Source organism: Neopelma chrysocephalum, unplaced genomic scaffold, assembly GCF_003984885.1.
Source record: "Neopelma chrysocephalum unplaced genomic scaffold, ASM398488v2 Primary Assembly neopelma1_24, whole genome shotgun sequence".
NCBI lineage: Eukaryota > Metazoa > Chordata > Aves > Passeriformes > Pipridae > Neopelma > Neopelma chrysocephalum.
The window spans coordinates 23,738,555-23,753,485 of record NW_020897693.1 but is presented as its reverse complement, the minus strand read 5'-3'; the positions used below and the strand labels follow the sequence as shown (position 1 = coordinate 23,753,485).

Here is a 14,931-nt window from a genome sequence, read left to right as displayed (position 1 = left end):
ATTTGAATAATGAGTCAGGATGTAATGTGTTGTGATAGTGACAATACATCAGAAGTTCAGTAGTTTTTAAATTCACCTAGAAACTTTTTTGTTGACATTTAAATGATCATATGCAGAGAAAAAAGGGAGTGACAACTACAGAAAACAATAATTAATTCTAAAAAACCCATATAGCTAATAATATATGAAAAACAATGAAGTGTTTTTCAATATCTTGATTTTGAATCCTGTAGATGTATTTTACAAGCAAGTGTAAAGTATGGATGATGACAACTTTACAAGTAACCGTGAATTATCTGGAGTAGAGATAATTATCTGAGACATGGAATAAAATCTTACTTGCAGTATCATCAGAAATACTATTTGTCTATAGGAAGTTCCTTCTAGGTATGAAGAGAGAGAGATCAAACGTGGAGTTGTTTTATTCCTATGACTCCATTCTGTAGCTAAACAGATTTTTCTTTTTCCGTTTCATATTCCCCAGCACATAGCATACAGTAAGAAAACCCCATTTGAGTCAGATCACTATTTTAAACACAATTTAATTTACCTATTTAGGCCACACAGGGCAATATATGTATATATATGCATAGACACTAAAGTACAAAGGAAAAAGAAAACCAGCAAATTCTGACTCTGAAATTTACTGTCTGGAGAAATATAGACATAACAAGACTGTCATTAATTGTATATTGGATTGTATTCATACTTTACATCTCTCTGGAATGTGGTGGAGAAAAACAAGTCATTAGAGCCTTCAGAAGGTGCAGAATTGTATGAACTAGTGTGGTAGCCTTTCTGGATGCTGTTTGTCTCTGAGACTCCTCTATCATTCTTGTAATATCAGTATTGTAGGATTTTATTTTTTTTTCAAAATGTTATTTAAAACTTCTGATGGTCCTCCATAAGCCCTGTGATTTAAATTGAAAAGAACAAATTTGTTCTAGAATCTGGAGTGATCAGACCATTCCCACATATTCTCCAAAGTTTATTATTCCCTAGTTTGAGTAATCCTGCTCTCGCTGTTAGATCTTATTGGTATTTTTTGGAATGAAGATTTTTTTCTGAATGTCTTTTTGCCTAATCATAGAAAATACTATGGTTGGTCTTTTCAACCTGTGGTCTGCAATTCATTCCAGCCTGTTCTCCAACATAGGTGTTACTGTGTTGCTGATATTCCATCTTCTGATTTTACGTATCTTGGTCAAAACTTCCTGTCTTAAAATAAACACATAATATTTTTTAACCTTGGCATAAGCTGGCACATGGACTTTGTGTGTCTAAGCATGCTTCACAAGAATGTGCACGTGCTCGAGCATCTTAAAATGGAAGAGCAAATATACACTGAAGTTATTGAAAAGAAAATTATGGTATTGTAGTGGGATGTGAGAAACATACATGGTAAAAAACTGAAGGGTTCATGGGGAAGTGCCATACTTTTAAAATCCATTTCTTATTGGATAAGTCTGTAGGGTAGTAGACAGTGTTAATTTATACAAGATTTAGCTTTATCATTTGTACTAGTTCTGGGTCAACTTATTCTCCTAGGAGGAATCTTCTTTTTCTTAATATTTGATTCAGATGGTCTCTCTTTTACATTTGGGTAGAAGCAAATAAAGCTCAACTGAAATGATAGGAGTGTCAGCAAAAATAGCTGTATCTGCCTGTATAGGTTTCTACAAGCTGCTATGGTAATTTACCAGTGAAATCTCTCGTTTCCAGGCGGATCATTGCAATCCTTATCATATTGCCTAAATCCTTTAATTTGCAATGCCTTCCAAGGTAGGGAAAAGGTCACTCTTTAGCACCCCAAAATTCTGCTTTCAGTTGAGGTAGGTGAGGATTTTTTGACAGGCAATTGCTAGCAATATATATGCAAATGCTCTGTATCTCTCCTAGGTATGTACTTGCTGGAAAAAATGCAAATACATACTTTGCCCTACTATGGTATTTCCTATAGGACAAAGTAAGATCAACATTTATTATTGCCTTGGCACTTACTATAAATACTTTTCATACAGTGTTTTAAAGTCTTCAGTCTACCAACTAAATCCCAACATGGATATTAAATATATATATCTTTGTCTAAATGGTGAGACTTTTACTGGTTTTGTGATAATGGTTTTTGTCTGCTTCTGCATATTTCTTCTCTCAGGAAATTTCCAATCTTGCTTATGTTGTTTAATGAGCTGGCTGGTCAAGCATCTGATGCCCCGGTGGGAACTTTCAAAGTCACTGAACACATTTTTACTTAAATCTAGCTGACATTTCTGTCTGTTTGATTTAATGTATGATTTCCATATTTAGATTACCAATCAGATGGAGCATAGTACAATCATTCCACTGCGCTATAAACATGCATGCATCCCGCATGGAAGTGGGCTTTTTTTTGCTGTTGGTCCACATGGCAAGAGCATTTTCAGATTCTGCTGGCATTTGGGAAGACTTTATAAGTCAGTTTTAATTAGAAATAAAATTTTTAATCTGTAATGAAAATTCGGAGTGCAGAATTAGTCTTCAGTACTTTATTCTCAGCTCATTTCAGTTGCAGTGCCCCTCTCTGTTATAATCTGGTAGAACTAGTCTATTACAAATAACGAAGTATTTATTTAGCAGTTAAATGCTAAAATCCGTAAAAAAAGCTGAAGTTATAAATATCCATATTGTTTATATTTAATTTCTTTTTATTAAAAAATATTTAAATGTTTGCTGTTTGCATGCTTCAAACCCTTGCCATGAAGCATACAAGCATTAATGATAGGACTTTTGAGCAATTATTAATTAATTTGTTTAATGGCAATCAAAACTTAAGGAGTTTTTGCTTCTCATGAAAGTTCAGCATTCCTCCTAATTTTGCACAGAGAGCTCCTCCCCATACTGAGATTAAAAAAAAAAAATAAAAAATTGCGCCACTGAAAAGTCCATGTGTTTTCAGTGTCCTCTTCATCCATTTTGTTTCTTTTGGGTACCAGTGCCTGCAAGCCCAAAAATTCTTGGGGATGGTGCCTTCCCTGCTCCCCTTCTGTGTCTTTATTAGGCAGTAAGCAAACTGATAAACATTTTCAAGAGGGGAGAGAGTTCTGTTTTGGCTGGCAGTGGTGATACCCCAAACTGTCATACATAGGTGTGTCCCATGCACTGAGTTAAACCAAAGATACCCCCTAGAAAACTATGCAAAGCTCCGAACTCATGTTTGATAGCTATACAGAGGTGTGTATTTTAAGTTCATATTCTTTATGTCATAACTGTTCCAACTTTCCTCCCCAAAATTAAATCAAGTCAGATTTATTCTGCTAGAAGGGGAGAGTGGCTCCTGGTCATGTGATTGCCAAGTGACCTTCATGTGACCGCATCCTGAATTTCTGACATATATTGAGAACAAATACCCATGTTGTGGTCTTTTCAAATAACAGATTGTTGAGGTGATAGTATTTTCTTGCTGGAGGTGTCTGAAAAATTATCCTCTTCTGATTTGTTCTTGCTTTTCCTGTAGTAAAATTAAAAAAACCCAAACAAACCAAAACCAACCAAACAAAAAACCCCAAATAAACTCTGAGGAGTGAAAGAGAAAAATAACATGGTTTTCCTCCTTAAAAATAATGTTTTCATGTAGTTTGTTGCTTTGGTTGATTAAAAAAAAAAGGCAGAAGACAGTGAAAGATGTGGTATACTTGTGACTCTTAAAACAGTAAGAAGGTAGGGTTAATCTTAAAACATTGCGTTAATCCTCCTCCTTCGTTGTTTTGTGTGTGCACAAAATCTTTGAGACACAGTGAGGAAGAGTCCTGTAAGTTTGATGTCTTAATCTCAGAGCTGTTGTTCATGACATACATGAACTGACAGAACTGACAGAGGGCATGTCTGCAATAATTTGATTTCTGTGAAGTTTTTGAGTACAGCATGTTGAAATTAGCCTAAGATTAATGGGGGATGGGGGCAGGAAGGGAAGTAAGTTTTCAAGCATCTAATTATAGAATCCATTTAAAAAATTATAAAAAAAAACCCAGCCTCCAAAAGCAACTCCAAAAAGAAAAAAAAATGAGGTGGATCTTCATCACATAATTCTACACTGAGTGAGACGGTTGTCGGGATCCACTTTGCAAGCTGTTTTGCACAGTTCCTTGCTGGCAATAGGAGCTGCAGCCCAGCTTGCTCTAGCTGCCAGTGTTCTGTTGTGTAGGAAGGGTACCCAAAATAGAACGCCTTCTTATTGCCTCCCTCAGGGTGCTTTAACAATTTCTCAAAGGTCAGTAGAAACTAGTTATCAATTATCGTAGGTCTGTGTCTGCTTTTAATGTATGCTCTTTCAGGTAGTAGAGAATAAAGTTGCTTTCAAATGCCGTCCTCCTACCTCTTTCCCTGGAATATTTTGTGAAGTTTTGGCTGTGTGTGAGGATCCAAGGCGAGTTGATTTGTTGATGTCACAGCAGTCAGCATTAATCTAGTCCAGTTGAATTGGCTAAAAATGCTGATTTGGTCAGTTTGCACTGGCAGGAGAAATATTGTAGCAAGTATTCATTCAGTAGCCTGTGATAAAATGAACACGCCCTTAGAAATAGCCACTCTGGCTTCTAGTCATTTGATCTGCTCCTAAGAACAGTCTCTCTTGAATAATCTGCTTGGTTTATAATTCAGTCAAAAGGTAGAATATCCTGATGCAGATAAGAAATATATTTGTGAGATGGATCTGGAAAAAAAATGTCAAGTGGAGGATTTTGAGTTTTGCTTCCATTAAAAGATGAAGGAGAGTTTCACTGGGAGGTTTAGTGACAAATTGATATTGTTTAGACAGTGATCTATCTGAAGAAAGATTAATGTTAATTAAAGTGGCATTGGAGTACTTCAGCAGATGACAGCAGCCAAACTGGCTACAAGCTATTTTTAGAAAATTGACTTCATTTGTTTGGTATGATTCATTTATTAAGTCAACAGATGAAGCAATAACTTCTTTGCAATCACTGAATATGGAACTGTATATAAAGACTGTGTTCATATCTTTGGTCAGAATTCAAATTATAAAAGCTGACCCATATTGATTCAGGCCAAGTGTGCAAGTGTCTTGCACAAGATGTAGCTATGCGGTAATAATCCAGTGAGTCCATCTGAACATGCTTATATATAGGGGCACAGGGGAAAATCAATCAGAAGTCCAACTTCCAATATATAGAAAGTAACGCTGTGATAATTTTGACCTTATATCCAGAATTAATGTTTTAAAAATGAGAAATTAAGTTTCTGTTTTAGATAGAGTGTTAAACAGCAAACAGGTCATAAAAGGATAGCTTATTAAAATAAAGGATGGTTTGCTGTTGTAACAGAGTTGTAATTTATTTCTCTTTTAGTTTTGTCTTGAGTTCTCAATTTGAGCCGTGGTTCATTTTTTCTTGCCTCCATTTGAGCACAGATCTTCCTGGTTTTAACTTTCCTTAATTTGGATGGAGTTACTTTTCCCTCTTCAGTGATGTTGTGCTTTAATTTGTGAAATAGTAAAGCTTCCATCTGTTCCAATACAACTGTGTTGGCCTTACTTCAGTTTATTTCCAGTATTTTACTAATTTCTTAGGTTGCTATAGAAACCTTGTTTTTCACATTCTCCTGAATCCTTTTTGTGAACTTTCTGTGAACCCAGTGTAAAAAAATAAAGATACAAAGCTTCTACTATTTTTAAAACCCCTGCACAAATACTTATGTGATATTTATTATTTCCTGATTATTTTTATGAAATTTCTATCTTACCTTTTCTGATTCTCTCCTCAAAGACCTTCACCAGTTTAGCCCATTAAAGGTGTGGTTCTTCATTATTATTGTGTCAGCGCTAATTTCTACATCTACTAATAATTTCACTTGTCTTCTGCAAAAACTGGGGTGTCTCTATTACATGCAGGGTCTGATACAGAGCTGATGATGTCTATCAGAATTTGAATATAAGTTCCAGGACCTTTGAGATTATCTCTTACATTTACACGTAAAATATTAAAGCTAACTAGTATTTAAAATAATTTCACTATTTAATAATGTGGCTTGCTATAGTGTGAAAATACTGCAGTTTGGGAGAGAAAGCCTTTGCACATTAGGTCTCTCTAGATGAAGTTTGTGACTGTCTTTTCAGTGTACTGGAAGTAGCTGACTGTATATTTAGCTTTGGTTTTGGTTGGTTGTATATTTTCTGAGAGAAATGCCATTTACATTGGAGGATGCTGGATGTTGTGTTGTTCAGCTGGAGAGAAGTATAATTAAAGTCTGTAATAAAACTAAAATGTGTGAAAGATGAGTGAATCTGCACAAAAATTGGGTCTGTAGTGATCTGAGTTCTGGCCGTTCTAACATGTTCTTTGCTGCATTATATTCTAGCGTACAGCGCCCATAGTAGTTAATGTGTACTCCCTCATGCTACCTGGTCCTTTGCTTTTCTCATTGCAGTGCAATTACTGCTTGCAACATTGTGATTAAAAATTTTAGTGTAAAATGTTCTAAAAATACCAGCCTGCACAGAGAGGTTGTTCACAAGGAAGTGAAAAAACATGCCAAGTGCGAGTCCTCTGTCAGAGTCTATGTCATCCTGTAGCTGAAGTCTCCTGCGTGTAATTGTCTGGTCTCTGTTCTTTATGATGTCAGTAATCAAATCAAGGACTTGCAAAATAACAAATAAACTTCTAGACAGGCCACAAGTGATATTGACACTTAAATGCCATTCAGAGAAATACTTGAAATATAAAGTTTTCTTCAAGTTGGACATATCAATTAACACATTGATTTTCTGTTTGCCTTGATTCACTGTTTTTTCTTACCACTCATCACAATGTTTTTGTTTTTCTCAGTAACTTGTGTGTGTGTAACATTGTCTAGTCCCTTACACTTTGAACTTAACCTGACTGTGGGAGATTTGTAATAGTGATGTGGTAACACCAAACTAAATGCTTTCAAATTTCTCAGAGTATTTGCTTTGAAGTAGCAATAAGCTGGTGTTTATGGTCTTTAAGGGAAGAGTATGCACCATGTTTCACAGCAGATTCTGCCTCTTTAGTTTGTTTTGCGAGTAAATTGTATAGCATAATAGTTTTTGCATGACATTGAAGCTAATCAAAACATTTTATCAGTCAAAAAAGCATAATGCTTTTAAATTGTATCTATATGTTCATTTTCATTACTCACAGCCTACCAAATAGGCAGATTAAATCCTTTTTTTCTTATAGATACATTATTGCATAGTAAAAACAAAAATTCTATTTCTTATATATCACACTTATGACCAGTAGAAGAGTTCAGGCTGTGTTAACTGCATCCTCCCAGAGTGTGTGATGACTTTAAACTTCTGTGAAACTCACAGCTAAACTTTATACACGAAGTCAAATGTGTTTATTATGTCCTTTGTCCGTTAAATCTGGTACTATAATGTGTGGTGGATCTCTCTTTTGGAAGTTATAAGATAGAATGAAATCTAATGTTCTGAAATGAAGAAAATATAGACTTCCTTAAAAACTTCATTTCAACTCTTAGGCATTTATAAAATTGTAGATTATTGTGTCTATGATTCTCTTTCGGCTTCAAGTTTGTTATTATTTATGTTTGTGGTCTGGATTTTTAAGCTAAATATGTCAGTGTAGGATTGTAAACATATTAAGAGATATGTGAGCTGGAGCTATCAGTGAGAGATTTTATTTAAGCAGTAACGTAACTTGTAATATATCTTTCTCTTTCAAAAATGTGTAATTGTGGACTGCAACTTAGCAGATTCAGTGTTAAACTCTTGACACAAAACTTTACAGAAGTATTTGCATAAAGTGATGTTAACTAAAGGTTTAAGCAAGCCAGATGAGTTTACTGAGTCAATTTTTTTCTTTTTTTTTCTCAAATATATTCCAAGAAAGTGCTTAATAGTTGCGTTGAGGGTGGCCAGTAATGAAATCTGCCAGGTGGAATTCCCTGTTGCTGGACTACTGGCAGCAGAGGCTCTGTCCTCCCCTTCTGCTAGAGGGTAGAAGGTCAATGAAGTTATTTTTTTGAGTACTCCATAATGCAGGCAAGAATGGATCTGAAAGAACTCAATAAAAATTTGTATCTTATGGTCCTCATTCCAGCAACTATAGGGCTGGTCATGTGCAATGTTAACATACATTCATCTGAGCCATCTCATGTCACAGTTTGATGAAGTAATCCTTCATCATGATGTTAAAAACAATTTCCTGTAGCTATCCCTAGAAACACCAGTTGAACAAAGGTTATGAAAAATAAAAGCTCATGTTTGTACTTGCACTGGCAAAGAAAAGTTTCAGTTCTCTCCAACTTTTAAGCTCAATTAATGACTGGCAGCAATGGAAATTGCAGAGGAGAAAGCAATTAGTATACTCATCATTCATGATGAATTTGAACGCTGTAATATCTGAACCCTATCTGTACTCAGAAATCATACTTGATGTTACTTGGAGCAGTGATGGACTTCAGACTTGACTTTTCCTATGCAGACTTTATCTTCTGTCTAAAGCCTTCAACAGTTCATTTATGAGAGTGATTTACTCGTAGAGATATGGAAAGGCAGGCCTTATGCAGAAAATCTTAATGCATTTTCTGTATTACTCTCTTCTCCCCTTTTTCAGTTGAGTAAATAGTATGTGTAATAATTTCAAGATATAATATAAGGAAATAGATCTGTGTAGAAACGCTGACAATTGGAAGGAAAATTTTCAATAATAGGGAGAATAATACAAATGTGCATTTGATAGCTGTCTACTGCTTTACAATAAATAGTTTCTTGTGTGATTTCCATTTCTGTAGGACTCAGAAGAGTAGTGTTGTTGTGCAGAGCCAGCAGAAGGTCATTAATTGCAATTACATTTTTAGGTCTGAATTGTCACTATCAGTAATACTGCTTCATGAAATGAAAGAAACCATATCTGCATGTCTCTGGGGAAAATGTAATATTATCACTATTTATAGTACATGTTGTTCATGCATCTTCTGTATGTAAACTATTCTGTACCAGGATTTTTGCAGGATTTAAAAAAGTAATTTCAATGAGTTCAATGTGGAACAAAACCTCCTATTTTTCTCCATCAGTGCCAGGTATTGCGCATCACCCACTTTTTATTACCAGTCATGAACTGCAGAGACTTTTCAAACATGGAGGCCATAGAGCCTGTGTGATTTGTGAGGTCTGTACATGCACATTTAATTTAAAAAATTCAATTTCTAGAATTGTATTTGGATGCTTTTAAGACTATATAGCAGCTTAGTGAAATACTGAGCACAAAGCACATCAGGCTTCAAATATTTAAACTCATCCATATGCCTTAGGCCACAAACAAGAAATCATAGAATATGATGATTGATGGCTGTTAATATAAAGAATACCATCCCGGTAATGGTAATTCTGCTTGGTCGACCTAATTGTTAAGGTGAAGGACACCTTGTTTCTAGTGTTTATGTTAATAACATAAAGGTTTTTTGTTGGATAAAGAGAGGGAGGTTTTTGTTCTTGATTTGGGGCTTAGTGGGTTTTGCCTCTAAATTGGTAGAAGGAATATTTGTGTTTTGGAACAAGTCATGACACCATTAACACGTTGCATTTTCTGTTACTGATTTTGAGAACATTTTTCTTCTCCTTATTTCAGGTTGGGTGGGACTATATCTGCATACAAGATAGTGCCAGACGAAATAGAAGAAATCAAGGTACAGTATTATTGCATTTCAACACTGAATTTCTTTGTTTGAAAAATTACAGAAAGGTTACATTAAAAAGCCATATGATTTTTTATTTTGAAGTGTATTATGGGGGAGAGGGGAAATTGTCTAAAGTAAAGTTGTTAGATCCATATTTACAAATCTAAAATAGAATTTTAGTAATTTCTACCAGTACAGTTTACCTTCAGCCTTAAGTTGATTTCAGCAGGATTTTTAATGCCAGAAACTTGCATAATTCAACATATTTCTGTTTTGTTACCAGAAGAGAGAGGCAGGACTCTTCTGGTAACAAAACTCTGGTGAACACTGAGTTATATTTTCATAACAAAAATAATCATAGTGTCTGTCTGCTTTTGAGATCAAAAGCACATCCGTATTTTTCAATAGTCTTAAGGCAATAGTATGAAGTCATTGGTACTCAAAATCATTACAAGCTCTTTGATTTTGAGTAATGACAACAATAAGTTGTGAAGTTTACTTCCAATGTAATGTTCATTATAACAAAACTCACTTTAGCCAAGTCTACTTGTGGAAAGTGCATCAGCAATTTGTGTCAGTTTTGTTTTTCAGTGGGGTGAAAGATGGGTACTGGGTGGGAATTTGGCTTAGATCTGATTGCATGGTTTGTGTAGCTGGTTCTTTGTTTGACTATTAGTAGGTCAGTCTGACATATTGCTTGCTCACTGTGATTGCTTAACCTGTTGTGCTGTTTCATATACTCATTTTCAGCTGTGCAAAGAGAATTAAGAGTAGTTTTAAAATCTTGTAAAGGGAAGTGATTACGTAATATCTGATGTAGACATGACTTTGCAGTGTGTAAAGTGGTGAGAATTTATTCCTCCTCAATTAGAATCAAATGCACTGCAAGGAAAAACACTGACTGCCTGTATCTGCATCAGTCAAAGTTATCACACCATTGTGATCAAAATTTTTTTTCTCCTTCAAGATGCATGGACTCCCTTATCCTGAATTTTCAAGGGGAACATGATTTATTAGGATAGATCCAATGTTCAGACTTTGGTCTTGGACAGAAAGAAAGAAGGTTTTCAAAATTTGTTAGAGTTACATAGTATTTCCATGATGTTCAGAGTACTCTCCAAAACTCTTTAAAAAATGACAAAGACCCTAAACCACAATCTTGTTTTTATAATATGGGGAATCCAATCCCACTGACATTTTGCTAATGTTGAAGATAAAGAAAGCTCATATTTCTGGCTTCATTGTCTAAACTGAGTTCAATGAACAAAGAAAAATGGAATGTTGGAAAATAAGAAATAATTTTACTTTTAGGAACTTAATGCAAGATCAGTAGTCACAGGAATGTGGTTTTACCTGAACCTCCTGAGGATACTTCTTCTGAATTTTCAGCTTTTTCTTACTCAGCTGATGTTTAAGTGCTTGAGATCCTTCGAAACAGCAAAGGACAGGTTACTCATTAGTCTCAGTTGTGCCAGCAAATAAGTGTGGAGGAAGGATTGTATTATTCTAAGTCAGAGCTATTTAAAGTGTTGGGGAAAAATCCCTTCCTTTACTTGTTCCTGGTAGCTGTCTTCTCTTGTTCGGGTAATGGGTTTTTGATGATGTGACTTAGGTCAGCCCACCTCTCACACCTTAGATGATTGAACTTCTTAAGCTGCAATACAAAAGGTGTTATTCATATGAAACAAGGCAGTGCTGGATGATGCTAAGACACACCAGCAGTGAGAATAATGGACAAACATATACTGAATATGGAAAAGTATTATTTTGCATATACGTATTTTAAATGGAAGCTGAAAGGCTGGGAGACTAAGTGTCCTTGCAGTAAATATAGGGAGTAGTCTTACCTTCTGAAAGATTTTCCCAGCAGATTTGAGTAGAAAAAGAAGAGAGGAGAAATAGAAGGCAAATGAGCTTATTACTTCTAGAGAGAACATAATCTTATTCCATGCACAATAGTTCTGTTATTTTGCCTCACAACTATCTCTCCTCTATTTAAACATGAAATCTTAAGGGGGTAATTTGATGAAATATGCAAAAAGAATAGCTCCATTTTTCAAATCTGATTTAACTTGATGGGTTGCTGAATTATATTTATAGGAATTGTAATATTTATGTTTTCTGATAGTCCTTACAAAGTAAACTGCTTGCTTAAATGGCAAAGGAGGGTACTTTATCAGACAGAGAGCAATAATTTCTGAGGCAAATAAAAAGAAGTCTCTTAGGTAGTGTCTGTGCAGGAAAGGTGGTAGATTAACCTCTTCTACAGCTCAAAATGACTTATGAGGAAAACCGATTTATTATTTTGTTAATTCATGTAATTACATCTTAGGTAGAACATCATTGTAAGCAGAGGCTGTATCTCTGAGTTTATGGAAGAGGAAAAATTCTGCAAGCCTTAATATATCTGTCGACGGAAAAGTATCATTTGAAGATTAATGAAGTGAATGTTTATTAGTATTAGTAATTTTCAAATATCCTGTATTTTATCTGTGGGAATTTATTTGTCTGTATTGCAGTACTACACAAATTTTAACATGTGTTTATAATGTTTTTACTCTGGAGTGTTTAGAATGTATTTATTTTTGCATATGAGTGTGATTTCACTCTGTGTATATATGTACTATGAGACTTTATATGGTTTATGTGTCTAGAATATTGCCTGTACATACGTGTACCTATTTCCTTGAATGAGTGTTGGGTATAACTGAAGCAGTGGATCTCACTTGCCAAAATTAAGTGATGTGTGGCATCTTATAGGCATATGGATGAGGAGTATATATGGCAGAAGTGATAGCATATACCCTAACTACCCTCATGCATCATACCAAGGTTAGGAAGAATTGTGTGGAACCAATCACCACTACAGTTCCTCAGCATCTCTATCAGTGTGAAATGAAGTGTCATGAAACTTACCATGCCTAAATTTTTGTCGTAGGTGCTTAGGTTTCCAAAGTGAGAGCACTCAACAGGTAGCTTTATTAAGATACCATCACAGGTTTCTCCGCTGAAAACTCTTCTAGAAGGTAGATGCGTCTTCTGTCACCTTCTATCAGGATCTTCAGGACCCATGCTTCAGTAAGAGAAGCTTTCAGAGGAGGAACACCTGAGTGAATGCCTAAATGGATGTACTACCATCTGCATTCTTGTCATTCCTCTATACCGGTTAAAACAATGTCACTTCATTTTCAGTACCTGCTGGTTTTAAAATACTTCTGGAACTGACGAAGACAGTAAATATGGAAATTGCAACACATTTCTAAGAAGGTGTCACTGTTTCGACTTTCTCTAGACTTCTGTTCTCATCAGAGTTATTTAGTCCTGTAAGCAAGAAGCTTTTCAAACTTGCAAAAATGCACTGTCAGATTTCAGCCGTGCTCCTCACCCACTGTAGTAGTATGTTGTGCCTAAAAGAGAGGTCTTCTAAGCCAAATGATTTTGTGTGCATAGGGCCTGGTGAGCATATCAGGCAACACTGGTTTTGAAGAACATCATCTGGTTGGAAATTAAAGCAGTTACATTCAAAAGAAAATGAAAAGCAGCAACCTTAACGTTTCTTTATTTCTAGTAAATGACATTCATGACAAAATACAATTTTGCTTACAGTATGGAAATTTTTCTCAAGAGTAACGAGCAATTTGTGACTGATTAGGGAAAGTTTGCATGGTGTGCCTGTAGATAGTTTTATGTCAGCAGTAGTGTCTTACGGTAAGAAATGGTCTTTTTGATTGCAGCATTCTGTCATTAGAAAGGAAATACATGATATAGTGAAGGATTATTGTTCTAGAGGAAGACTCAATGAGTGAGAAGTCCACTCATTAACAGATTTCTAAAAAAATACTTGGTTTGCTAGGATTTGCAAGTCAACAGCAAAAAGGAATTGAATTGTTTTGTCTTGCGGTTTTTTATGTGCTTTCCCACATGCTTTTCATATAGGCATATGCATGCATCTCATCATCTCAAGACCAGAAATTAATTTTGTAGCAGGTGTTCAATTCATGAAAGTAATATGCAAAAGAAAGACATTGCCATTTTATTTCATGCCTATAATATTTGTGGCATGAGACAGATATTCCAGAGTAGAGAAAAAGGTTCAATGGTTGCCTCCTGTGGTAGTTAATTTTAAGAAATCTTGTTAGAAATATTTTCTTAGTACTGATTGTAAATTGTAAATTTAGATGTAAAGCAGTTCTGGAGGAAGATGGGAATTTTTTTGGTTCCATTATGCACCCTTTCTCACAGAGTCACACTTTATGCTCCTCAAAGAACACCTGTAATTCTTCTGTAGGTGCTCTTTAAATGAAAGTATATGCATAAAGTATTAAAGACTACATGTAAGACACAGCTTTTCCCCTGAATAGCGATAGGATAGCTCTCTTTTTTGTTTTGAAGTATGTGTTACTAGTTTAATAGATGAAAATTATTTCCATGAATAGCTGAAATGCATTCTTCTTAGATTGTCTTTGATCTGTGAGGCAACAGACTCCATTGATAAAGATCGAAGAGTAAAAAAAGATAAAAACTATGAGGGAGAGAGAAGTAACCAGAAGGGAAATGGGGAACACTGTGTCTACTTAGAGTTGAGTTGCTCTAAATGACTTAGGAATTCATGAGATTTTTACTTTTCCACATAGTCATATTTAGGAACATCTTGTGAACAAAGTAAGCTGATTTCACTATCAGCTGTATTTCAGAGCAAAACTAGACTCTCTGCCATCAAAAATATGTATCTTTAAAATGATTATGAATAAAATCAGTCTATTCAGAGACTTTCTCGAAATTATTTGTTTTTTTAACTTTATGGTGTCATATACCTGCATAATACTGCATCCCAGAATCTTTTTGCCAGTGACAGTAGCTGATGAAACTCATGCAACCTTTGTGTGCAGCCAAGAGACACTGGCCTTGATCCTTCAAAATATTTTCATGTTTGCCAATGTGTGCCAAAAATAAGTAGTAATTTGTCAACAAGTGCTGGTTTGTAGTCCTGTAGTTCATCTGCTAAGTGTATCAGCATTGGCTGAGGATCTTCACACAAGGTTTCCCCAAGGTTTACCATGGGAGGCACTGGAATTTGGTAATAATACTGAGATTATTGCTCTATTTATCTGTTTGGATCCAGCACAAACAAAAAATAGGTTTCCCTCTCAGAATAAGAGTTTTTTGAAGAGACTCAAGCTGTTTAAAGTATATACATCCCAGTGTTTTCCCCCTTCTCAGATTATAATTACTAACTCACGGCACAAGAGACCTTATTAATTAGCATGACATGAA

At 35.2% G+C, this 14,931-nt stretch overlaps 1 protein-coding gene across 22 annotated transcripts in view; it reads left to right on the top strand.

Moving 5' to 3' along the window:
* Positions 1–14,931, top strand: part of GPHN (gephyrin) — a 297,276-nt gene that overhangs the window by 112,606 nt on the left and 169,739 nt on the right. For all 22 annotated transcript variants that reach the window (XM_027708552.1, XM_027708654.1, XM_027708583.1 and 19 more), the window contains one exon: positions 9,609–9,666. In XM_027708552.1, the coding sequence (XP_027564353.1) occupies positions 9,609–9,666 (58 nt within the window). The remainder of the gene's footprint in view (positions 1–9,608; positions 9,667–14,931) is intronic.